This window comes from Ovis aries, chromosome 8 (assembly GCF_016772045.2).
Source record: "Ovis aries strain OAR_USU_Benz2616 breed Rambouillet chromosome 8, ARS-UI_Ramb_v3.0, whole genome shotgun sequence".
Taxonomy (NCBI): domain Eukaryota; kingdom Metazoa; phylum Chordata; class Mammalia; order Artiodactyla; family Bovidae; genus Ovis; species Ovis aries.
The window spans coordinates 83,051,935-83,076,454 of record NC_056061.1 but is presented as its reverse complement, the minus strand read 5'-3'; the positions used below and the strand labels follow the sequence as shown (position 1 = coordinate 83,076,454).

The 24,520-nt window shown below is 40.8% G+C and overlaps 1 protein-coding gene across 6 annotated transcripts in view; it reads left to right on the top strand.

Moving 5' to 3' along the window:
• Positions 1-4,313: 4,313 nt before the first annotated feature.
• RSPH3 (radial spoke head 3) overlaps positions 4,314-24,520 on the top strand; it is a 44,542-nt gene continuing 24,335 nt past the window's right edge. For 5 of the 6 annotated variants that reach the window (XR_009601546.1, XR_009601545.1, XR_009601544.1 and 2 more), the window contains exons 1-8: positions 4,314-5,136; positions 7,715-7,802; positions 10,462-10,603; positions 12,752-12,897; positions 13,952-14,155; positions 16,127-16,289; positions 16,985-17,071; positions 17,594-17,970. Coding sequence is in view for 1 of the 6 variants with exons in the window: in XM_004023490.6 (XP_004023539.3) it covers positions 4,640-5,136; positions 7,715-7,802; positions 10,462-10,603; positions 12,752-12,897; positions 13,952-14,155; positions 16,127-16,289; positions 16,985-17,071; positions 17,594-17,907 (1,641 nt within the window). In the remaining 5 variants the exon portion in view is untranslated. Of the gene's footprint in view, positions 5,137-7,714; positions 7,803-10,461; positions 10,604-12,751; positions 12,898-13,951; positions 14,156-16,126; positions 16,290-16,984; positions 17,072-17,593; positions 18,089-24,520 lie in introns of those variants that run through there. The other variant, XM_004023490.6, reaches the window with a different exon arrangement.

Here is a 24,520-nt window from a genome sequence, read left to right as displayed (position 1 = left end):
GCACTATGAACCAATTCAACATAATTAAGATTTATACAGTTTTCACACAATAGAGATGCTGGAACATACCCAGGGTCATAAGGTGCAAAAATTTCATGGTCTATAGGGCATAAATTGTTAACTTGGGAGCAATCCAGTTCCTATAATAACTGTGGAAAGACTTTGGTTTTTCCAGATCACATTGGAACTATGTGAGATATCCTTATACTTCTCCATATGGTCATCCTATTAATTTTTGAGAGTTTGATATTGAAACTCCAACTAAAAATTCTAATTTATCTACTTTAAAAATAATTGCAATATACAGTAGAACTATATGTAACTTTGTTCCATATTTTCCAAGACTCCTGTAAATTCGTTATCATACTTTCATAATTTAAAAAATAAAAAAGAAACATTTTAAAAAGGGAAAAATGAAGGCATAATTTCTTTCCCTTGTTTGACAGCACTTTTTCCAGAGGCTTTAGCTTTCTCCTTTTCCTCCTCCTGCTCCTCTTCAAATAAGAGAATTAAGACTGGGTGTCTGCTGACCAACGACGTCATAACTGCCCCCAGCCTCACTCCTGGGTGCATTTTAAATCCCCTTCTCAAGCTGAAAGAGACTGTTTTGCACAACTTTCGCCCCACTCCCCTCACTGACATCTACTGTGCTCTTCTAAACAGACTATATATAAAGATTATATATAAAATTCCATCCATTTTATATAGGAAAGTTTATAAAACTTGCTTCTGGTTCTAAGAGAATTCAGGTCAGGATAATTTTTTTCAGATCAAGTCTCACAGATAATTAAAGAGACTTCTGATAATGAATACATGTGCAAGGAAAACTTCATTAATGATTCAAGATTTTTTGGTTTAAAACCAGTTCACTTATTTTGGGGGGGTTAAAAGAAATTAAATATTATATGACTAGCAAATGCACCTAATAATATTGATACACATGTTCCTGAAGAGTTAAGTAAAACTAGGTTTTAATTAATACATATTCCAGATCAGTTCAGTTCAGTCACTCAGTCATGTCCAACTCTTTGCTACCCCATGAACTGCAGCACACCAGGCCTCCCTGTCCAACATCAACTCCCGGAGCCCACCCAAACTCATGTCCATTGAGTCAGTGATGCCATCCAACCATCTCATCCTCTGTCATCCCCTCCTCCAACTGCCCTCAATCTTTCCCAGCATCAGGGTCTTTTCAAATGAGCCAACTCTTCCCATCAGGTGGCCAAAGTATTGGGGTTTCAGCTTCAACATCAGACCCTCCAATGCACACCTAGGACTGATCTCCTTGGATCTCCTTGCAGTCCAAGGGACTCTCAAGAGTCTTCTCCAACAACACAATTCAAAAGCATCAATTCTTCGGTGCTCTGCTTTCTTTATAGTCCAACTCTCACATCCACACATGACCACTGGAAAAACCATAGCCTTGACTAGATGGACCTTTGTCGGCAAAGTAATGTCTCTGCTTTTTAATATGCTGTCTAGGTTGGTCATAACTTTCCTTGCAAGGAGTAAAGCGTCTTTTAATTTCATTCCAGATCAGACTGCCTTTTTAAAAGAATACCATTCTGAAATGTTTAAAATGAAGATTTCTTTTTAAAAATTATACCCATCTCTTTTTTTGGTAATTAAAAATTTTTTTCAATTTCTTTAAATTAGGTACATTGATCCCACTATCTTAACTCTTTAAAATGTGAACTTATTGAGGATAAAATAATAATGCAAGACTAATTTTTTTTAATAAAGACATGCAGATCCAAATATTAGACTGCTCCAGAACATTTGCTTTTTATTTTTTCTTTAATTTGAAAGTCAGTATTAGTTGACAATGGCTTTCATCAATTTGAAATTCATATTCTCCTCACCAAAATCAAGGTAATCATAGCATCTTCTTCTTCAGCTCCACCTTCTCACCTTCTCAAGCTACAGGATGCTGTATTGTGGATGTCCTACAACCTTCATAATATCACAGTGTTCCCTATTAGGTGGAGAAAGCAAGTTGGAACCAAAGAGATAAAGACATCAGATGGAACAACAGAGGGAAGTAGGGGTGCCCACTTTGCTGTCATTCAAATCCCTGAGGGATCTGAATCAAATCTGAATCACAGCCCTTCTATCCTGTAGCACTGCCATTCCTGAAGTCACCTGAACTCCCCTTATAAACTTCAAAACATGCCCTCTAGCCAAGCAAGAAACAGGATTCTTACCATTGCAAATGATAATCTTCACTAATACAGCTGCTTAATATTATATCTATACTGCTACAAACTTGGGCATAAGTGATTTTTATAAAGTTGTTTTAAATCCTGTATTTACATCACACTTCACCATTTTCTAAACATCTCTGTTATACACATCTGTTTTGACATGTAAAAATAATTGAGTGAGATGAGTAAAGCGGCATTTACTGTTACTTTAAAATAATAATGAAAGATTTTTAAAAATCAGTAAGATGAAGAATCACTTAAATTTTGCCTGAGGTCACACAGCTAGTGACTGTAAAACTGGAGTTGAACCCCAGTCTTCTAACGCCCAATCCAGAGCTCTAAATCCAGAACCCTAGCCTACTGATTCCCAGCCCTGCGTTCAATATGTCCTTTTAGGCCTGTGCACAGATGTCAAATATTCTTGGTTCAGTTAGTTGCTCAGTTGCGTCCAACTCTTTGCGACCCCAGGACTGCAGCACGCCAGGCTTCCCTGTCCATCACCAACTCCTGAAGCTCGCCTGCTCAAACTCATGTTCATCCAGTCTGTGATGCCATCCAGCCATCTCATTCTGTTGTCCCCTTCTCTTCCTGCCTTCAATCTTTCCCAGCATCAGGGTCTTTTCCAATGAGTCAGTTATTCAAATATTCTAGAGAGAACTTAGACAGAAAACTTTCTACAATGTAAACAATTACCTTCTAGTAGGTCTATTTTTAAAATGTGATTTAAAAAAAAAAAAAATAGTATTTCCTTAATACAGGTATGCTTGTGTTCCAACTATTCTATTTGCCAGAAGAAGCTAATGAATTAGTGACACCTTGTGGCAAAAACTTATTAATTCTACCATCCAAAGGCCTCATGCACTTCACTAAGTAGTTAAAACAATAGCAAAACATCTGGAAAGAATAATCTGTGGTTACAGACTCTGCATCTCACAACTAAAACTGTCCTCCCTTTGTTCCACTTGGGCTCAGTTCCCACCACTTCACAGAAACTGCTATTTTTGTGAAGTTCACAGACAACTTCCATGCTGGCAAACCCAATGGTTACTTCTCAGTTCTCATCTTACATAACTTCTTACATAATAACCAGGCTGACTCCACCCCTTCTGAAACTTTTGGTTTCACCAAGACCACACTCTTTCCTTTTTTACTTTTAATGTCTCTAAAGCCCTCTGAACTCTCACCAGTACCAAATTCTTATCTCTAGCTCCAACCTTTCCACCCAACTCCAGACACACGTCTAAACCAGCAGTGTGACACGTCCATTTGATACTCCAAGCATTTCAGAATGAAAAATGCCCACAAGAACTTCTACCCAGTCGGCTGCATCTCAGTAAATGACATTAAATGACTGTTACCCCCATTTTGCAGATCTGCAATACGAAACACAAAAACATTACTTCGCCGGAAGCTATGGGGCTAGTACAGTGCAGAACCCGGATTTAAATCCACACAGCACTTAACTGAATGCAAACGCAAAGGCAAACAACTGTTATCACTCAGTTCAGTTACTCAATCGTGTCCGACTCTTTGCAACCCCATGGACTGCAGCATGCCAGGCCTCCCCGTCCATCACCAACTCCCGGAGTTTACTCAAACTCATGCCCATTGCATCGGTGATGCCATCCAACCATCCCATCCTCTGTCATTCCCCTTCTCTTCCGGCCTTCAATCTTTCCCAGCATCAGGGTCTTTTCTAAGTCAGTTCTTTGCATCAGGTGGCCAAAGTATTGGAGTTTCAGCTTCAGCATCAGTCCTTCCATTTAATATTCAGGACTGATTTCCTTTAGGATGGAATGGTTGGATCTCCTTACAATCCAAGGGACTCTCAAGAGTCTTCTGCAATACCACAGTTCACGCAGGGAAGCATAACCTTCACTTACACAAACCCAATCCTTTCACATCGCCAACACTAAAACCAGTGCATCTGCTGTTTCTAAGGACAGACCCGTCCCTTGATGCTTCATTTTTAGGGCAAGAGGAGGGCCTAAAAGACTCAAGAAGACGCGCACCCTTTCCCAAAAATGAGATGTCTGTGGGGCGGCCCTCCACGCCCAAAGACCGCCCCCTGAAGGACTAGCAACAGAGCGGTAAGCAGGGAAGGAAAGCAGAAAAGGGCAGACCAGCTACGCAGGCGGACTCTGGGGCGGGAGAGGTGGCAGTGCTCGGAGACAACGGGGAAGCCCCCCGGCCCGGCACTGGCACGTAACAAGAGATAGGAGGCTGGGCGCCATGCGTGTGCGGTCGTAGGTGGATGGCCCGGATCAGAGGCGCGGCGGCAGGCGCGGGAGAAACGGCCAAGGGCGGTCCCCAAGGAGCGGGCTCTGAGTGAACGGCGCCAACCCAGGCGCCGCCGAGCGCCCCTCGAGAGTGGGGCCGCGGACCGTCGCCGCCGTCCTCAGGCCTCTGCTGGGGCCGCCGGGCCCGCCTCCTTCATGCGCAGGCTCGTTGACCAGGAAGACGCGGGTGGGCCGAGTCAAGAACCGGAAGTGCCCGGGCGCACCGGCAACCTTCCCCGGAAGCCCGCCAGCCGGAACAGCCCTGAGGCCCCGCCCCTCGACGGAACGCTGGGTTGCTGGGCAACCGGCGCGGGCGCCTCTGGAGGGTTCGGTGGTGCCCAGAGCTGTCCCTGTGTAGCTCCTACTTCGTGCCCTGGCAACCTCCCGGCCCGCCCGCCTCCCTTCTTGCCGCCCCTCCTCGCATCACGGAATCCCTGCCCTTGGCACTACGTGCACCTCTCCGGCTCCCACGACACTCTAGTGCCCACTTGCTTCGAAGCCAAGCTTCATCGAAAGGGAAGCGGGCCGACCCCGGGCGCGACCACCACGTTGGCTGAGCGCGCCTCTCCAGCCATGGCCACCTACACCTACACCAGCCGGCCCCGGGCCCTGCCCTGCCAGCGCCGCCGTTACCGGGAAGACCTGATGCAGCAGTGAGTGAGCAAACCGGCCCCTGTGGGGTGTCTCCCCATCCTGGGGCCGCGGGATCTTCGCCCTTTCGCCCTGGCAGAACCTGCCTATGCTGCTTTCCCTTCCCTGCTCTCTGAGAAATAAATTCCCTCCCTAAGGAATTCTACTGGAGAAGGAAATGGCAGCCCACTCCAGTATTCTTGCCTGGAGGATCCCAGGGACAGAGGAGCCTGGTGGGCTGCCGTCTAGGGGGGTCGCACAGAGTCGGACACAACTGAAACGACTTAGCAGCAGCAGCAAGAAACTCTCCTGTGTTGTGGAGGACTGAAGCAATAAAGGGAATTAGTTAACTTTTTAGTGATCATGATGCTGGCATGATTGATAACATGTGCAGGGAAACGACTTATTGAGTCAACAGATGTTTATTGGCCGACTGTGTGCCAAGCAGGCACCTTCTAGGAGCACCAACATACATTTTCTTACCTAGTCTTCAGTGCTGTGAAGTTGGTTTTATATTATGTATTATGCATATAAACAAACTGGGATACAAAGGTGTACCTCACAATAGCGTGTCCATAATGGGGGCCACATAAATCTCTTTTCACAGGAATCAGGTTCTCCTTCCATGTTGGACTGCAAATTGTACTTTTACTTCATCGGTATTGCAAATATTCAGGTATCCATATTTGGAAAGGCGTTAAATATTATGGTTCTCTTTAAGTTCTTTCTGTATGCTTCAATTTTTGGAATCAGCAGAACTTTCCAAGAATGCAGGCTCCATGGAAGCAAGACCCTTTATGACTTCTGTTCACTAAAGATCTGCCTGACAGATAGTTAGCACTCAACACAGATTGTTGAATTAAAGACTGAACATGAGTTCTTGATGCTTATTTCAAGCAGAGTCTAAAATCATCATTATCTTATTCTGACAATAAAGACATTTGTTAATAAGAAATGTCTATCACTTTAAGAAAACCAAAATAAGAACATTTAAATTATAAAAAGATTCAGTTTTAAAAGGGACTCCTTGGAGAAATATTTCCTAGTGCCTTGAAGTGGTTGCTTACAAATCCTTCCTATTAAATCACACCAAGAGATGAAATAAGAATCATTGGTGGTTCCTTAGAAACAATTTCTCTTTTTATAGAATTAGTTGATGGGTATATTGAAGCAATCTGAATCAAGCCTTTGAGAGAAGTTCTTTTAGATGTGTCTTTTTGATTTTTCAGTTTACAGATTTATAAAAGTAATACATTCTTGTGAAGCAAATGGAAATTACAAATAAGGAGTAATAAAGGCAAAGTTAATTCTCTCTCACCCATCTCTACTCCCACTTCCCTGTTGTAAGCAAACTTAAACAGTCTTACTCTTCCACACCTTGCTTGTGCACACAAAGAGGAGCATATGTACGTGTATACGGAAGGTTTTATTTCCAAAATGGAATCATTCTACACATATTAATCTGCACTTGGCTCCCTCTACTTTTTTTCTCCTCCACGTTTTTATAAACTCTAATTCCTTTTTTTCCCCAAATTTCTTTCTGTATACATGCACACACAGATTTACTTTTTTAATATATGTACTCGTTCATGCCTGTGGGCATTCTTAGTACAGCCTTATTCTCTAGCCCCTTCTCTTGCAAACCTGCTGTCCCTCTCCTGCCTCCAAACCACATTAATGACTTTGAATGAATACTTTGGTACTTTTCTCCAGACACCCATGTCTATGTGCACATGTCTGAATACAAATATATACATACAGATACACATCTGTGTGGCCTTTGTGTACTTGATAACAATGTAGCATACATCATTCTCAACGTCTTCCTTCTCTCACCTAATTCTGGAACTTCCTTAATCAACAGTGCTATAAAAAAAATTATTTTCTTAAAATAGTTTCACCTTACTCTAAATCCTATTAAAAATGAGTTGACCTCAAAGACAAATATCATATGATATCACTTACATGTGGAATCTACAAAAGTGATAGAATTGAACTTATTTACAAAATGGAAATAGATTCACAGACATAGTAACTTATGGTTACCAAAGAAGAAAGGGGATGAGGAATAAAGTGAAAATTTGAGGTTAACAGATACACACTGCTGCTGCTAAGTCGCTTCAGTCGTGTCTGACTCTGTGCGACCCCAGAGACGGCAGCCCACTAAGCTCCCCCGTCCCTGGGATTCTTCAGGCAAGAACACTGGAGTGGGTTGCCATTTCCTTCTCCAATGCATGAAAGTGAAAAGTGAAAGTGAAGTTGCTCAGTCGTGTCTGACTCCTAGCGACCCCATGGACTGCACCCTACCAGGCTCCATCCATGGGATTTTCCAGGCAAGAGTACTGGAGTGGGTTGCCATTGACACTACTATATATAAAATAGATAGATAGCAAGGACCTAGTATATAGCACAGATACTTTCAGTATCTTATAATGACTTATACTGAAAAATATATATATGTATAATTGATATACTTTGCTGTATACCTGAAACCAACTCAATGTTGTAAATCAAATATACTTTAATTTTTGAAAATGAAAAATTGACTTTTGGATACCAATGCTCTATTACACTCACAATTGAGAATCTACTTTTTTATAGACCTGAAGAACCTGTGCATTACGGAAACATAATGTATGACAGAAGGGTGATCCGAGGCAACACTTACGCTCTACAGTCAGTACCACTGGTAAGTACAGTTTGAATTGTCTGACACAGAGTACTCCAAACTACCTATGGTGAAGGACCAATTTTTGTTTCTGTCTTTAAATTTCTAATCTGTTACAGACTAAAACATTTATGAAATAAGGATGGATTGCTAGAAAAATGAAAGGGAAAAAAATGTATGCAAAATATAAGCCAGATAGTGGTTGGCAGGGAATGGGGGAATAGAGAAGTGTTATTTAATGAGTACGGAGTTTCAGTTTCACAGAGTGAAAAAAGTTGTGGAGATGAACAGTGGTAGTGGTTGCACAATGTGAATGTACTTAATGCCCCTGAGCTGTGCACTGAAAAATGGTTTGGTTCGGTTCAGTCACTCAGTCATGTCCAACTCATTGCAATCCCATGGACTGCACCACACCGGGCTTACCTATCCATCACCAAATCCCGGAGCTTACTCAAACTCGTGTCCATAGAGTTGGTGATGCCATCCAACCATCTCATCCTCTGTCGTCCCCTTCTCCTCCCGCCTTCAATCTTTCCCATCATCAGGGTCTTTTCCAATAAGTCAGTTCTTTGCATTAGGTGGCCAAAGTATTGGAGCTTCAGCTCCAGCATCAGCCCTTCCAGTGAATATTCAGGACTGATTTCCTTTAGGATTGACTGGTTGGATCTCCTTGGGACTCTCAAGAGTCTTCTCCAGCACCACAGTTCAAAAGTATCAATTCTTTTTGCTCAGCTTTCTTTATAGTCCAACTCTCACATCCATACACATGACTACTGGAAAAACCATAGCTTTGACTAGATGGACCTTTTTTGGCAAAGTAGTATCCCTGCTTTTTAATATGCTGTCTAGGTTGGTCATAGCTTTTCTTCCAAGGAGCAAGTGTCATAATTTCATGGCTGCAGTCACCATCTGCAGTGATTTTAGAGCCCAGGAAAATAAAATCTATCACTGTTTCCATTGTTTCCCTATCTATTTGCCATGAAGTGATGGGACTGGATGCCATGATCTTAGTTTTCTGAATGTTGAGTTTTAAGCAAACTTTTTCACTCTCCTCTTTCACTTTCATCAAAAGGCTCTTTAGTTCATCTTCACTTTCTGCCATAAGGGTAGTATCATCTGCATATCTGAGGTTATTGATATTTCTCCCGGCAGCCTTGATTCTAGCTTGTGTTTCATCCAGCCTGGCATTTCTCATGATGTACTTTGCATATAAGTTAAATTAGCAGGGTGACAATATACAACTTTGACGTACTCCTTTCCCAATTTGGAACCAGTCTATTGTTCCATGTCCAGTTCTAAATGTTGCTTCTTGACCTGCATACAGATTTCTCAGGAGTCAGGTAAGGTGGTCTGGTATTCTCACCTCTTTAAGAATTTTCCATAGTTTATTGTGATCCACACAATCAAAGGCTTTGGCGTAGTCAGTAAAGCAGAAGTAGATGTTTTTCTGGAACTCTCTTGCTCTTTTGATGATCGAGTGGATGTTGGCAATTTGATCTCTGGTTCCTCTGCCTTTTCTAAATCCAGCTGGAACATCTGGAAGTTCATGGTTCATGTACTTTTGAAGCCTGGCTTGGAGAGTTTTGAGCATTTGCTAGCGTGAGATAAGTGTAATTGTGCAGTAGTTTGAACGTTCTTTGGCATTGCCTTTCTTTGGAATTGCAATGGAAACTGACCTTTTCCAGTCCTGTGGCCGCTGCTGAGTTTTCCAAATTTGCTGGCATATTGAGTGCAGCACTTTCACAGCATCATCTTTTAGGATTTGAATTAGCTCAACTGGAATTCCATCGCCTCCACTAGCTTTGATTGTAGTGATGCTTCCTGAGGTCCACTTGACTTCACATTCCAAGATGTCTGGCTCTAGGTGAGTGATCACACCATCGTAGTTATCTGGGTCATGAAAATCTTTTTTGTATAGTTCTTCTGTGTATTCTTGCCACCTCTTCTTAATATCTTCTCCTTCTGTTAGGTCCATACCTTTTCTGTCCTTTATTGTGCCCATCTTTGCATGAAATGTTCTGTTGGTATCTCCAATTTCTTGAAGAGATCTCTGCCTTTCCCATTCTGTTGTTTTCCTCTGTTTCTTTGCATTGATCACCGAGGAAGGCTTTCTTATCTCTCCTTGCTATTCTTTGGAACTCTGCATTCCAGTGGGTATATCTTTCCTTTTCTCCTTTGCCTTTTGCCTCCTTAATCCCTTAGTCATCTATTGTTTGTGTACTTGAACAGGCTTTGTTTGGACTGAAGTTGTTTTCTTTGTGAGCTAATGTTTTTTTTATGGAAATTCTGTCATGAAATTAGGCTAAAAAAAAGTTCAAGTGGTTTTCAATTTCTTAACTACACATTAAAATCTATTGAGGCTGAATGGTTTCCTCAGTTTACTAGGCATCAGAGGAGTTCATGGTAAAAAAATCCTTGAATGAGGAAAAACAGTTTATTATTTGGGATTCTGTACCCATTTTATTCTGGTTAACAGTCATACTTTGAAGTTACTTTTTTGTGTTTTAACAGATACCTTTGTAATTGCCTGACAAATTTCAGATAAATTTTTAATCACCAACTCACTGATAAGCAGGAGGTATTCTATGCTTTTATGCCACCCAGGAATTGCTTTGGAGCAGCACTCCTATACACTTTGAGAGATATTTTCTAAATTTTATAAGCCTTTTCTGTCATTCAGCCTGGGCAGCCCGATCCTGTAGAGATTCAGAGACAGCAGCAGATTAGGAGGAGGGCTTTTGCCAGAAAACGAGCCCAAGAACAGCTCAGACCTCGTACACCTGAACCCGTGGAAGGCAGAAAACACGTGGATGTGCAGACTGGTATGTGGGCCCACGGCTCGGTGGCTCCTGAGAGTGTATGGTTTTCTGAGTCAGTTCATTTTGTTTGACTTTCATATTAACGTATCTGTCATGCCATCTAGTATTTCCCTGTCACATGGTAGAAGAAGTCCGTTCAGTAAACAAACTCATAGACTGAATATTGTTATTATATTGAATATGGCTGAAAATGTGACATGGAGATTTTTTTGAAAAAGAATATAAGGACCAAAATAATTCTCTCAGCCCTTTTCGCGTATGCTATTCTCCAACTGGGAGTATTTCCTGCCTTTTGTAGCCCAGGATGAATCACTCTTGGACTCGTGGAAGGTGGAGATCAGTATAGTTTTATTTTGGTATTTTGTCTTTTGAGAGAAGTAAACCCATTTACTGAATATCTGAAAACTGCATATCTGAAAATGTGAGTTATTAGTCCAAGCTTTACGAATCCCGGGGCTTCCCGGGTAGCTCAGCTGGTAAAGAATCCGCCTGCAAAGCAGGAGACTCCAGTTCGATTCCTGGATCTAGAAGTTCCCCTGGAGAGGGAATAGGCTACCCACTGCAGTATTCTTGGGCTTTGCTGGTGGGTCAGATGGTAAAGAAATCCACCTGCAACATGGGAGACCTGTGTTTGATACCTGGGTTGGGAAGATGCCCTCGAGGAGGGCATGGCAACCCACTCCAGCATTCCTGCCTGGAGAATCCCCATGGACAGAGGAGCCTGGAAGGCTACAGTCCATGGTCACAAAGAGTCGGACACGACTGAGCGACTAAGCCCAGCACAGCACAAGCCTGTTTAGATCTGAGTCCCCCACCTCTCTCACCATGGCCTCTTCTAGCTCCGTTTGCTCTCCATTCCCTTGCATCCTCCCCAGGGCCACACAGGCTCTCCTAGGCTAGTGCCAGGCTTTTCCTACTTATCTGACTGTTGTCAGCTGTGGGGGTTTACCTGGACCCATGGGGTCCAGCCGTGTTGTTGACAGAATCTTGGTAGTCAAGCAATACTTGATGTTTCCCTTGGACATAAAATGTAACTACCTAAGATTCACCCTGCCAAGATGGTGAGTGGATTCACCAGAGATATTTCTGGATAGTAAGGACAAAAGGTTGAGGACCATTCCAAGCTGTTTCCTACCGTGAGACCAAGTCTAGAATAAGTATATGTCTGTGATTAGCCAATATAGTTGTAATTCTGTAAGAGCTAAATTTTAGTCTTTACTTATCCCATCAGAATATGAAGTGATAGAATAGCAGCCACTTCTTGTTGAGTACTTCCTGTGTCTCAGAGACGATACCAGGTCCTTTACCTGTGTCTCCTTTATCATTATGAAGACTGCGGGGGGCTGATAGCCATGATCCCTTCTGCAGATAAAGAAACTAAGACCCAAAGAGGATGTAATTGCCAGGTCCTCTGTTCAACACCTGACTCCGGTTCTCACGTCATTTGCATGATGCCATACTGCCCTGGCCTCATGTAAATTATTCCTAAGGTGAAATTTGTTTTCATCTATCTGTTTATGATGTGTAGGCTAGAGAGAACGTCCATAACACAATGATGTGATGCATAGTTTTTTTTACATGTCCAGGAATTTTCAAACCTTTGAACATCGACTGTCTTAAGACTTTGTTACGTGGATGGATCATTAACTTTCCATCCCGTGTTATATTTTGTGTCTTATATACATCTATAGGTTCATGTTCTTTAGTTCTGTTTTCAAATACAAAGTTAAAGTCGCTCAGTCATGTCTGACTCTTTGCGATCCCATGGGCTGTCCATGGAATTTTCCAGGCCAGAATACTGGAGTGGGTAGCCTTTCCCTTTTCCAGGGGATCTTTCCAACCCAGGGATCGAACCCAGGTCTCCCGCATTGCAGGCAGATTCTTCACCAGCTGAGCCACAAGGGAAGCCCATTTTAAATACAAAGCTCAGTGATCTCTCAACATTTAGTAAATATTCTAGCCTGACTGACTCTGTGGTCTTCCAAATATATAAAAATGCTTAGTACACTATGTGGATTGAACCCCACATTTGAGCACCTTTATTTCAAGATTTATATTCTGATCCATTCATTTCTGTTTTGAAGGGGCTGTAGTTTCAAATTCTTGAAAAAGACCAGAATTTCAAACTCAATGTATATGGTGTTCTCTTAGAATTATACCTTGAAGAAATTGCTGACCGCATAATAGAAGTTGATATGGAGTGCCAGACAGATGCGTTTTTGGACAAACCACCAACACCACTCTTTATTCCTGCCAAAACTGGCAAAGATGTGGCCACCGAAATTCTAGAAGGAGAGGTATAGTACATTATTAGACTTCCCTCTGTCTTCTTTATAAAGAGTTAGATTTAATTAAAACCTCAACATAAGTGCAAACCACCTCACAGTCAGGAAGATTCTAAATACTTACTGCATTTCCTTCCAAATGGTGTATGGTTTTATCCTGAGCTACCCAGAAATGTTTTTAAATATCATGATCTTTTACTTTTTAGTCTTTAAAAAAAAAAATTTTAATGCCATGATCTGATTTTCCCCCTCTGCTGATCAGAAATAAAAAATTTTAGAAATGTGTTTAGAATATTTACATATTTAATTTTTGTGTGTTTGCATACTTGCTTAATGGATGAACATAAGGTAGATTTGTACCAAATGAGGAAAAATAATATCTCTGGTATGAAAGGTTCCACTGCTAGTTGCTGGTTGATTATATAAGTTTTATGAAGATAATTCTCTGTACTGGGAAAAAAGTCCTAAAATAATTAATTTTTATATCAGTGTGGAATACACAAATACAGGCCAGTTTCTGAAACTGAAGAAGAGAAGGCAGTGCGCATAATGACTTAAGTGAGATTTAAAACTCGAAGGAATTCGAAAACATTGTCATTGAATTAGGAAATAAAATAAGTCTTCATAATCTATACAGAAGACTATACTTGCCTCTAAATCCTAGAAATGAATCACCAAAGTATCCATTATTCTTGTTCCTTTGTTCTTCAAACTGTTATCAAAACGACCAATAAAAATCAAGCAGAAAAGATGGAGAACAAGACAGACAGACATTTCCCTTGGGTTTTAGAGTTTTATTGGAAAATTATTGAGAATGAAGGTTTATTCTGATGATTGAATAGATCTTTTTATAACTTTGACTCTTATCAGTTTTTGCCTGTAAAGAGCCCCTTGTGCCTTTTGGGCTGTTTTGAAGATTAGAAACAGTAAATTACCAGCTCAGTGTCTGGCACACAGAAGACCCTCAATAAGTAGGATCCTATTATTTATTGCTGCTTTCATGGATTTTTTTTCACTGAGCCTTTGGTCCATGATTAAAATTTTAAATTTGTTTTGTGTGTTTAAGCTGTTTGACTTTGATCTTGAAGTTAAACCAATGTTAGAAGTTTTGGTGGGAAAGACCATCGAGCAGTCTCTTCTGGAAGTGATGGAAGAGGAAGAGTTGGCAAACCTGCGGGCCAGTCAGTACGCGTATGAAGAGCTTCGCAATGTCGAGCTTGCTGAAGTCCAGCGACTTGAAGAGCAGGAGAGGCGACACCGGGAGGAAAAAGTAGAGAATTTTCGTTTTTTCTCTCAGACAGATTTCGGTTACTTAACCGATTATGTTCAAAATCCCATGTAGAGCTAACAGGTCTTGGCAAACATGTTAGAAAAGACCTGTAGTATTTGTTGTTCAGGTCTCTCCTACAGATCACCAATCTTTCATGAACAATTACATTTTTAAAATTCCAGTTTACATAGATGTACCTGAATAGAGATGGACTTCCCAGGTGGCTCAACAGTAAAGAATCTGCCTGCCAATATAGGCAACCGAGGTTCTATTCCTGGAGAAGGAAGTGGCAGCCCGCTCCAATATTCTTCCCTGGGAAATCCCATGGAGAGAGGAGGCCTGGCAGGCTACAGTCTATGGGGCTGCAAAGGGTCGGACTAAATAACACCAACAACCTAAATAGAGTTCCCCAAAATTCCTGCAGATCACAATTTAAATTACATATGTCCCAATGAAAGGCACTCTTAAATATCAAGAGTCCTAGAGAAGAAATAACATCAGTTTGCCGAAAATCAATGGCAGAAAAGGTGGCAGGAAAAAGCGGAGTGTATTTGGGTAGATGCAGAGTAAGAAAGAGGATCTGGAAAGAATTCTGGGTCTTTTTCTCAGTGACTAGCTCTGCTCCACACCCTTACAGATACACCTACTATCCGAGTCTTTACAGAATATTTCTTCAGATTATAATGTTTTTAGAACCTTTAATAAGAAAAGTTGTAGAATCCGATCATGAAATACGCCACAGACCTCTAGTTAGGAAGCACTAGGCTCAGTACAGTTTAAGGTGAGTTAAACACTGGATGGATAAATAATAAAGAGTTTCCAAACACCTGAAAGGGCTCAGAGTCTAGCTTCCCACACGAATAGCTCAGTTGTTGGAACATTCTACTCCAAACCTAGTCAGATGGACTTTCAGTTTTCCTCCAGAATGAGTAACTTTGTAAAGAGCACAGGTCTGTTGATAAGGATTGCGCAAATGCACAATTATATGTTCACAAGTATAAGATGAATCCTAACAGCTTTGTTGAAATAATTGGTGAAGTTTTTATCAAAGAATAGTTAAATTTGTTTATTTACTGTTTGGTGGTATGTGCATGCTCAGCCGTGTCTGACTTGGACTGCAGCCTGTCAGGGTTCTTTGTCCATGGAATATCTCAGGCAAGAGTACTGGAGTGGGTTGCCATTTCCTCCTCCAGGGGACCTTCCTGACCCAGGAAATGAACCCACGTCTCCTGCCGAGCAGTTAGATTCTTTACCATTGAGCCACCTGGGAAGCCCTTATTTACTATTAGGAAATGTTTTCGAAGTTTAAGCAAATATAAATCTGGTTGACTTGTATTCTTCATTTTTTATAATAATACTATTAGGAAATATGAAAAAACAAAGAAAAGTCATCTAGATTTATATTTACTTCAACTTTGAAAATAGACTAATTAGAAAATATGTTAATGTTCCCATTTCTGCATGGGAATAGAGAAGGTAGTTCATAAGCTTCACAGATTTCATATGATCTATAAATAGCAACAGCAACAAAAAGGTTTTATAATTTTCAGAACTTTACAAATTCAAAGAGTCATTATAAACGAGACAATTTATTGGCCCGAGTTTTTTAATCAAAGATGTCTAAGCAACTATAATTTTCATATCAGCAATACTTTATAATACTAATTAAAAATACAGGTAACTATTATTATTCTTTGATTTCAGTCAGACATGTATATCCTGAAATTACTTTACTTGAAAATGGATCAGGAAATGAATTTTACCTTAAGCATCATCTCCTCTGAATTCAGTACCTACTTAGCTGTTGAAATTCATTAAAATCGTAGTGAAAAATACGAACTGATCATAGACACCTTGCTGTCCTTTTTTGGACACAAATATAAGTACAAATTCTCACACTCATGAGAGTCGGTTTCGGGGGAAGACATGATAGCAGAATAGCCACCTGTGATGGTGTTTTCCTCTGGGCAGGAACGTCGGAAGCAGCAGCAATGGCAGGTGGTTCACAAGCATAACGAGACTTCGCAGAAGATCGCGGCTCGAGCGTTTGCACAGCGTTACCTGGCCGACCTCCTCCCGTCAGTTTTTGACAGCCTTCGGGATGGTGGCTACTTTTATGATCCCATTGAAAGAGGTTTGTTGGAGGTCTTTTGTTAGATTAACTGTTACAATAAGCATCCTGCTAATGGTTTGAGTTCATGTTGTGCCCATTTTTGTTTTGAATTGGAATCTATCTTTACCAGCTGAGCCAAACAGGAAGCCCAAGAATACTGGAGTGGGTAGCCTATCCCTTCTCCCAGCAGAACTTCCCGAGCCAGCAATCAAACTAGGATCTCCTGCTTCGCGGGCAGATTCTTTCCCAGTTGAGCTATCAGGGAATCTTTCTATCTCTGGGCCAAATTTTAAAATCAGTTATAGTTGTTTTAAGAAAGTACCGTCACTCATAAGAGGTGTGTTACAAAGATTTTAGAATGTTTACTGAGAAACAACATTGGAGAGTAGAAAGAAATATGGACCGGATGTCCCCCATAACCCCAGCTCCTTGTTTCATCTCACATAGTGCCTATAAAGTCAGTTCTGAAGGCTTTGACTCCAGGGAAGGCCTCATAATTTTGCAAATACCATTTATACTTCAATAGGAAGGTAATGGAGCAGACCACATAGAGAGAGTACTATACAGCAAAAGTGAGACTATACGAGTCTGTTGGACATTTTATAATAAGAAAACAAGGCTGATATATCTGTAACATTAGGGGGAAAAGCACAGGTTCTTCCAGTTTGTAATGATTCATAAAAATCACTTAATGAAATTAACTTTTTAAATTACAGATATTGAGATAGGATTCCTCCCGTGGCTAATGAATGAAGTTGACAAAACCATGGAGTACAGCATGGTGGGAAGAACAGTGCTTGACAGTAAGTTCTTTGATGTTATTGAAAAGTCATCTCTGAAATTTTTCGGTAAAAAGAACATAGAGAAAAAGGATGTTAATTTTACAGTTTTGGTTCTTAAATTTTCAGTATATCAGTTCTATTCACAAAGTGAACTGAAGTCGCTCAGTCGTGTCCGACTCTTTGCGACCCCATGGACTGTAGCATACCAGGCTCCTCCATCCTGGTGGGTGGGATTTTCCAGGCAAGGGTACTGGAGTGGGTTGCCATTTAACAAAGGTACCTATTTTTACCTTCAGTATTATTTTTGGTTCTTGTATAATTTGATCAGAATTAACATCTTCTGTCATTACTTTATAAATCATATTCTGTTAAAATAGGCATTGAATAGAATTCATATTAAGTGGCACAAAAGGTATGTATTGCTTTGGTCATGATACAGGGAAGGCACAAGGCCTAGTGAATGTTTTATACTCATCTATAAGTGAGCGTTATAACTACTAAAATGTGAAAAGTCGTAGTGATTTCTGTACATGCAATTTTCAGTGTTGATCCGTGAGGTGGTTGAGAGAAGACTGAACCTCTATGAGCAGAAGGAGGGCAGGCACGCCCCTGTGAGGCCTGAGGATGGACTCGGCGGCCCCGGAGGAACGAGAGAGCCCCTGGTGGGTTTTGAATCCTGGGATCAGGGTGCATCCCAGGCCCAGAGACCCCTTCCAGACAGAGACTCCCTACAGAGAACGCCATACGACCCAAGGTACCTGGAGAGAGTGTCGTCCCGGGAAAGGAGGCTCGCTGAAGAAGATGATGAACTGACAGAAATGAGGAAGTCCTCCAAGAGGGAAGAGCTGTTGCAGTAGGGGGAGCCTCAGCGCCGTGGAGCCAGTCAGCAGCCAGTCAGCACTGCCACCAGTCAGGCCACGGTGGGTGAGTCCCCTCAACTCATGGAAATTATGTCGTGTTTAGTCAGCGTGTCTTTTTGTCTCATGGACTGGGCAAATCAAATATGTTGAAACAATAAAACTAATTTTTTAAATGAAACCTTATTTATTTAATAGTAGACTCTTTAGGAGCTATACTATAACTTGAATGAGAACTATGTCTAATTTCAAGCTTCCTATTACCAGTATATATAACTAATATTTGTTTCCTTACTCCTTCCATCACCGCCATATAACCAATATATTTTTCCTTATTTGTCCCATGACCACTACATATCGCTAATGCATTTTTCTTTAGTTTTGTAGTTTCTCTCTCTTTTTTTAGTAAGTATGATATTTAATGTTAGATACCAGTTCTGTTAGCTTTTCTTCTCTGTAGAAAAACTGTTTAATTTACCCCAAGCAGGAATCCCTCAAGTTTGGGTTCCTGAAAGCCACAGGGCTCTCTCCTTCCAAATACCAAGAAATACACCCTTGTCTGTATAAAGTTAAGCAGTTACCCGTTTCATCTTCAAGTAGAGTTCTCATCTATTTGTTCACATTCTTGCTATTAAAAAATTTCAGGCAATACCAATGAAGCTAAAGGTCCCTCCTCAGATAGCCTGTGTCATGCATCCGTCCATTCTATGTACCAGCCAGGCCTTTTCTGATATATTTCTGTAGATAAACATTTGAACATCTGGCAAAATATGGGTTATAGTACTTGCATTTTCACCTAACAGTTTATCTTAGACTTTTCAACATCAGTACATATAAATTTTTTTTTAAATGTGGTCAGATACAACTGTATTATAGGTAATTGCCATTTGACTTTTTAATCTGAACTTGTTTGGTGAATTGAAAATCATAGATATTTTTTACCTCTAAAGTTATATTAGAGATATAAAACTCTGGCTTAAAACTCAACATTCAAAAAACTAAGATCATGGCATCCGATCCCATCACTTCATGGCAAATAGATGGGGAAACAATGGAAACAGTGACAGACTTTATTTTCTTGGGCTCCAAAATCACTGCAGATGGTGACTGCAGCCAGGAAATTAACAGACACTTGCTCCTTGGAAGACAAGCTATGACCAACCTAGATGGTGTATTAAAAGCAGAGACATTACTTTGCCAACAAAGGTCTGTCTAGTCAAAGCTCTGGTTTTTCCATTAGTCACATAAGGATGTGAGAGTTGGACGGTAAAGAAAGCTGAGTGCTGAAGAATTGATGCTTTTGAACTGTGTTGGTGGAGAAGACTCTTGAGCATCCCTTGGACTGCAAGGAGATCCAACTAGTCAATCCTAAAGGAAATCAGTCCTGAATATTCATTGAAAGGACTGATGCTGAAGCTGAAGCTCCGATACTTTGGCCACCTGATGCAAAGAACTGCCTCATTGGAAAAGACCCTGATGCTGGGAAAGATTGAAGGCAGGAGGAGAAGGGGGGGCAACGACAGAGGATGAGATGGTTGGATGGCATCACCAACTCAATGGACATGTGTTTGAGCAAGTTCTGGGAGGTGGTGATGGACAGGGAGGCCTGGCATGCTGCAGTCCATGGGGTCACAAAGAGTCAGACACGACTGAGCAACTGAACTAAACAAAGTTATATTAATCTCTAATCAGTGATGTCTTCTGAGGCTTCAGATAGATATAGTCTATTTTTCTCAGAATATTTATAAATATATGAACTGTCAGTGGTTTGAAATAGCTTGCAGTTATTAACACATTTACCTTAGTTTCTTTTTAAACATGGCGTTAAAAATACATAAGAACATCTTTCTCCATTTGTAAAAAGAACTGCGCTGTATGTCTCGGTAGCACTTTTCACGACTCTCAAACTAATTTTGCACATTTTATATCCGTACATCATTTTAACGTCAGAGCAGCCCTTCTGGGGTAGATGTGACGACGTTTTTATTTTCATTCTCAATCAGTCATTGGTCTGTTCAGTCAGCGAGTGTTAACTGAGTGCCTGCTGTGTGTTGAGCACCACGAGGAGGCTGCAGTTATAGCCTCCCAGTGGAGCTGAATGAAGCAGTGGTGAGAGAAGAAACCACAGCTCAGGGATTCTAAGGGATTTTCGGTGAAGTGACTAGCCTAGCAAGTAATGGGATGAAAGCTGGAGCCCAGATCCCCTTCCTTCCAATCTGCTATCCTTTTCTTCTCAACAGCCTTGCACTTTTTGGGAGGTACGAAGAATGAATAAATTATTGAATCAACAGCATTTAAAAAAATGAAGTCTGTCCCCTTTGATTGCTGAGTTAGTTCCGTCTTCTTAAACAGTCTGTGATTATCCTAGAATTTGTTGCTGCTGTTGTTCAGTTGCTCAGTCGTGTCCAACTCTTTGGACTGGAGCCCGCCAGGCTCCTCTGTCCATGGGATTTCCCAGGCAAGAATACTGGAGTGAGTTGCCATGCCCTCCTCCAGGGGATCTTCCCAGTCCAGGGATCCAATCCGCATCTCCTGCATTGGCAGGTGGATTCTTTACCGCTAAGCTACCAGGGAAGCCTCAATGATCATCCTGAAATTTACAAGATACTAATTTTGGTGATAAGACCAGGAATTTTTTTTTTTTAATTTTAAGAATGCTTTCAAAATGGAGTGAAGGTTGATTATCTTCTACAATTCTAATCCTCCTTCACAGTAACACTTTGCAGATACTTCACTAAACTTCTCATTCTGAGTGCTATAATTCCATAAGCTGATTCAGTTTATTAAAGAAACCTAAGTCTGTAGACCCCCATACTGAAGCTGGTTAAGCTTAACTGCCTATTCCATCCTAGAGAGAAACAAATAATCAAGAGGTTAGGACACTGTCCCTGTGAAAAAACGTGGAGAAGCTGGTGATACATTATCTGTAGAAAAAGAAAAATATTGAGTGGAAACTGAATTATCTGTGCTCACATTTGCTCATGCTCTTCTTAGGAGTTCTGGTCTTTTCTGTTTTCAGCTAACACTAAGCTAAGAGAAGCCGAATAGTAATAAAATGGATAATATGTGATAAATTTCTAGAGATTGTCCTCCCCCAACATCAATTCCCAGATCACTGAACTAGACGAGACAGGTAGAGTCATTTCCTCCAGTGCAGGCCTAGTGGTGTGTAAGCCATTCTGACTTGGGCTGAGCTGAGGAACGCTGGCGTGACCTGGGAAGTCACTCAGCAGTGCAGTGTGGTCAACAGCAGACACCAGAGCCAGACCGGCTGGTCTTGAGTTCACCACATGCAAGGAGGTTGCCCCTTTAGTTAGGGAAAAGAACTGGTTTATTTTGAAAGCAGATGAGAGAGCGGAGGTCTTGCAGAAAGAAGTCGTATTTGGAGATGATAATTCCTCTAAAACTCGTAACCGGTGTGGGAGGAGTGGCATAGCGTAGTAAAATGCCATGGTATCATAATCGTCAGAAGGTTAATCGTGCTCGTTTCTTCTCACCTTAAAACTTTCATTTACTTGTCAATGTTGTTAAAATGTAGCAATCATATCAGCTAAATTTTTAATCTACAACTTTTAGATATAGCTTTCATATGCTTTATTTACTATGCAAAATCTGATACATTCTGCTTTTCCCTTTTGCTTGTAGGTGAATCACAGCAATTTTTTTTTTTGAATCAGCAATTTTTATAAATTGCTATAAATTTTTATAATTTTTAATGTATTCTAGAGCTCAATAGCCATAGCCATTTATCTCAGTTTATTTAGTATAGAAGCATTCTGGGGCCTTGCCTTGCAGTCCAGTGGTTAAGGGTCCAAGCTCCCAGTGCAGGGCCATAGGTTGCATCCCTGGTTGGAGAACTAAGATCCCATATGGCACACAATGTGGCCAAAAAAAAAAAATTTTTTTAAAGGCATTCTGAAAAAGCCCAAATATGCATTTAATTGCCCCATAGACCAATTAGTACCTGTTGTTTTTTTGCCATAGCTCCAAGATCTAACCAGAACCAACCTTTTCCAAGTTTGTTTACAGTCAGAAACCCAAAAAAAATGTTACAGATCAGGTGTCACTATCATGAACAACTGCTGTTAATGCTATTGGATTGATGTCTATAATTCTCCCTTTGAATTGGCCCATATTTACCTTTTTGTTTCAGTGCTTTCAGCTTACAAATTAAAATTTAATAAACTGATAGTTTAGATGATACTTTCTGTTTTTCTTAAATCTTAAAAATATAATTAATGAAATATGTGACTTAAAAGATACGGTATTACTGGCTTCCCAGGTGGCAGCTAATGGTAAAGAATCCACCTGCCAATCAGGAGACAGAGATGTGGATTCAATCCCTGGGTCTGGAAGATCCCCTGGAGGAGGAAATGGCCACCTGCTCCAATTTTCTTGCCTAGAAAATTCCATGGAGAGAAGAGCCTGCCAGGCTACAGTCTGTGAGGCTGCAAAGAGTCAGATACGGCTGCGTGCACAGGCACACACAAAAGATACAGTCATGGTTATAGTTTTGCTTATAAACAAAGTCAGTCAAGATGTTGAAATTTCAGTATAAAAATATAACATTTAAAGAATTTTAAATTCTTTTTGAAAATAAAATTTGAAATACTAATACATTTTTATTATAATATGCATTGATAACATAAGTTATATATTATATTTTTGATAATGATTATATATGATGGTCTTCTAACGTTTTAGATTATATTGATACCTATTTTTTACCACTAGGTGTCAGTAAATCCCTGAAGCAAAATTAACCTGCTTCCAACTTCAAACATAATTTAATGACCATAAAGAGACCTTGGTAGAGAAAAGAATTCAAAAATATATTGTACTTCTTGGAGAAGCTAGGCTCACACTGAGTATTTTATCTTGCCCCCAAGTTATCTGCCAGCTCTATAGGGGTGGCAGTGGACTGCACCCTGTATCGCAGACCCTTAAAATGGTAGTGTCAGCATAGACTTTAGCTATCATATAGTCCAGCCTCCTATCCAGTACAGTATCCTTAACAGGTGGTCACTTGGTCTTTGTTTAGTCACTGAGGATGGGGCTTTCCCTTTATAAGCTGCCCTAGAACAGCAATTCTCACATAGTTTTGTCTCCCCAGGCTCAAGACATGGTAAATACTTACTCAAGTACATTGTTGCACAATTCTCATTATTAGAAATTTCTTTTACACTGAGTCAAAATCTGTCCCGTTATGTGTGGTATATCCCCTCAATCATATCCGACTGTTTGCAACCTTACGGACTGTAGCCCACCAGCCTCCTCTGTCCATAGGATCCTCCGGGCAAGAATACTAGAGTGGATCGCCATACCCTCCCTCCTCCAGGGGATCTTCCCAGCCCAGGGATCAAACCCACATCTCTTATGTCCCCTGCATTGGCAGGAGGGTTCTTTACCTCCTGCCACCTGGAAAAGTGCCACCTGGGAAGCCCCTGTTCCATTATAACCTATGCCTTTTGGTTTATAACCTATAATCAACTGGCATGATTATGGTGGAGAGAGACAGAATGATTTTATTTACATACCAGCCCTATCCTATACTCCAATAGTTTTTTGGGGTTTTTTTCCCCCCAGATTTTTCTTTCTCCCAATGAAGTACCACCACTCATCCCAATTATTCCTCATAGAGAATAGTTTCAGAACTTTCCCACTCTCCATCCTGGTTACTATTACCTTGAAATTTCTGTTTGGTCAAAGTCATCTTAAAACATGTTTCCCAGAATTAGATATACTACTATAGATACAATCAAACTTAGCAAGGAGTATTGTGAAACGTTGTCTCCCCTGATTTGGATATTACCAACTCACTTCCTCTAAATTCAGGTGTCTAGAAACCTCATTTTTAGAGCGTAAGAGAGAGAAGGCCAAAGTGACTTCTGAGTTGCCATTTTGCCATGGACCATCCAAAGCTATTCCAACATCACTACCCAATTTGGCTGTTTTGTAGCCCCACAGTGTATTAGAAGGAGAATATTAACAAGGAGATGGGGACCACTATGGGAAGACTGTAGGCTAAAACTTATTAGGGAAAAAAGGTACATGGAAAAGCAGGGGAAAATAGATAGCTCAAAAGGCATAGCAGTCTGAGACCAAAGCTGAATATCCCTCAGCAGGTCTTGAATACATGATTACTTTACAACACAGGACAGAAATTAGTGTTTATGGAAGACGGACTCTGGAATTGGTAGAGTAGGGACCTCTGAAAATCAGCTCCTCCATAAAAGCAACAAGAACACAGGCCAAAAAAAAACCTGTCAAAAAATAACATTTTTAAAATTCGGGAAATTAACCAAAGACTTGGAACAGTGAAGAGCATTTATTCAAGAAAAGTGGCTGAATCTCCAAAGAGTCAGCTTTGTGGCATTTTAATTTGCCCTATTCCCATCCCATTCTTCCCAGCTCCACAATAACCTTGAAAACCAACAGACTCAAAACCATGGTAACTGAGAAAACCAGCAGCCTGTCAGCCACTGGAGGGACTAAAACATGCCTAGAGCTCCCCAGAAAAGCCACATCCCCAGAAAACTGTCAGTATGTGACCTGTCTGGCAGCTCCCTGGATAAGTTCTTTTAAGGGCTTATCTTTATTTGACCTGACTCAG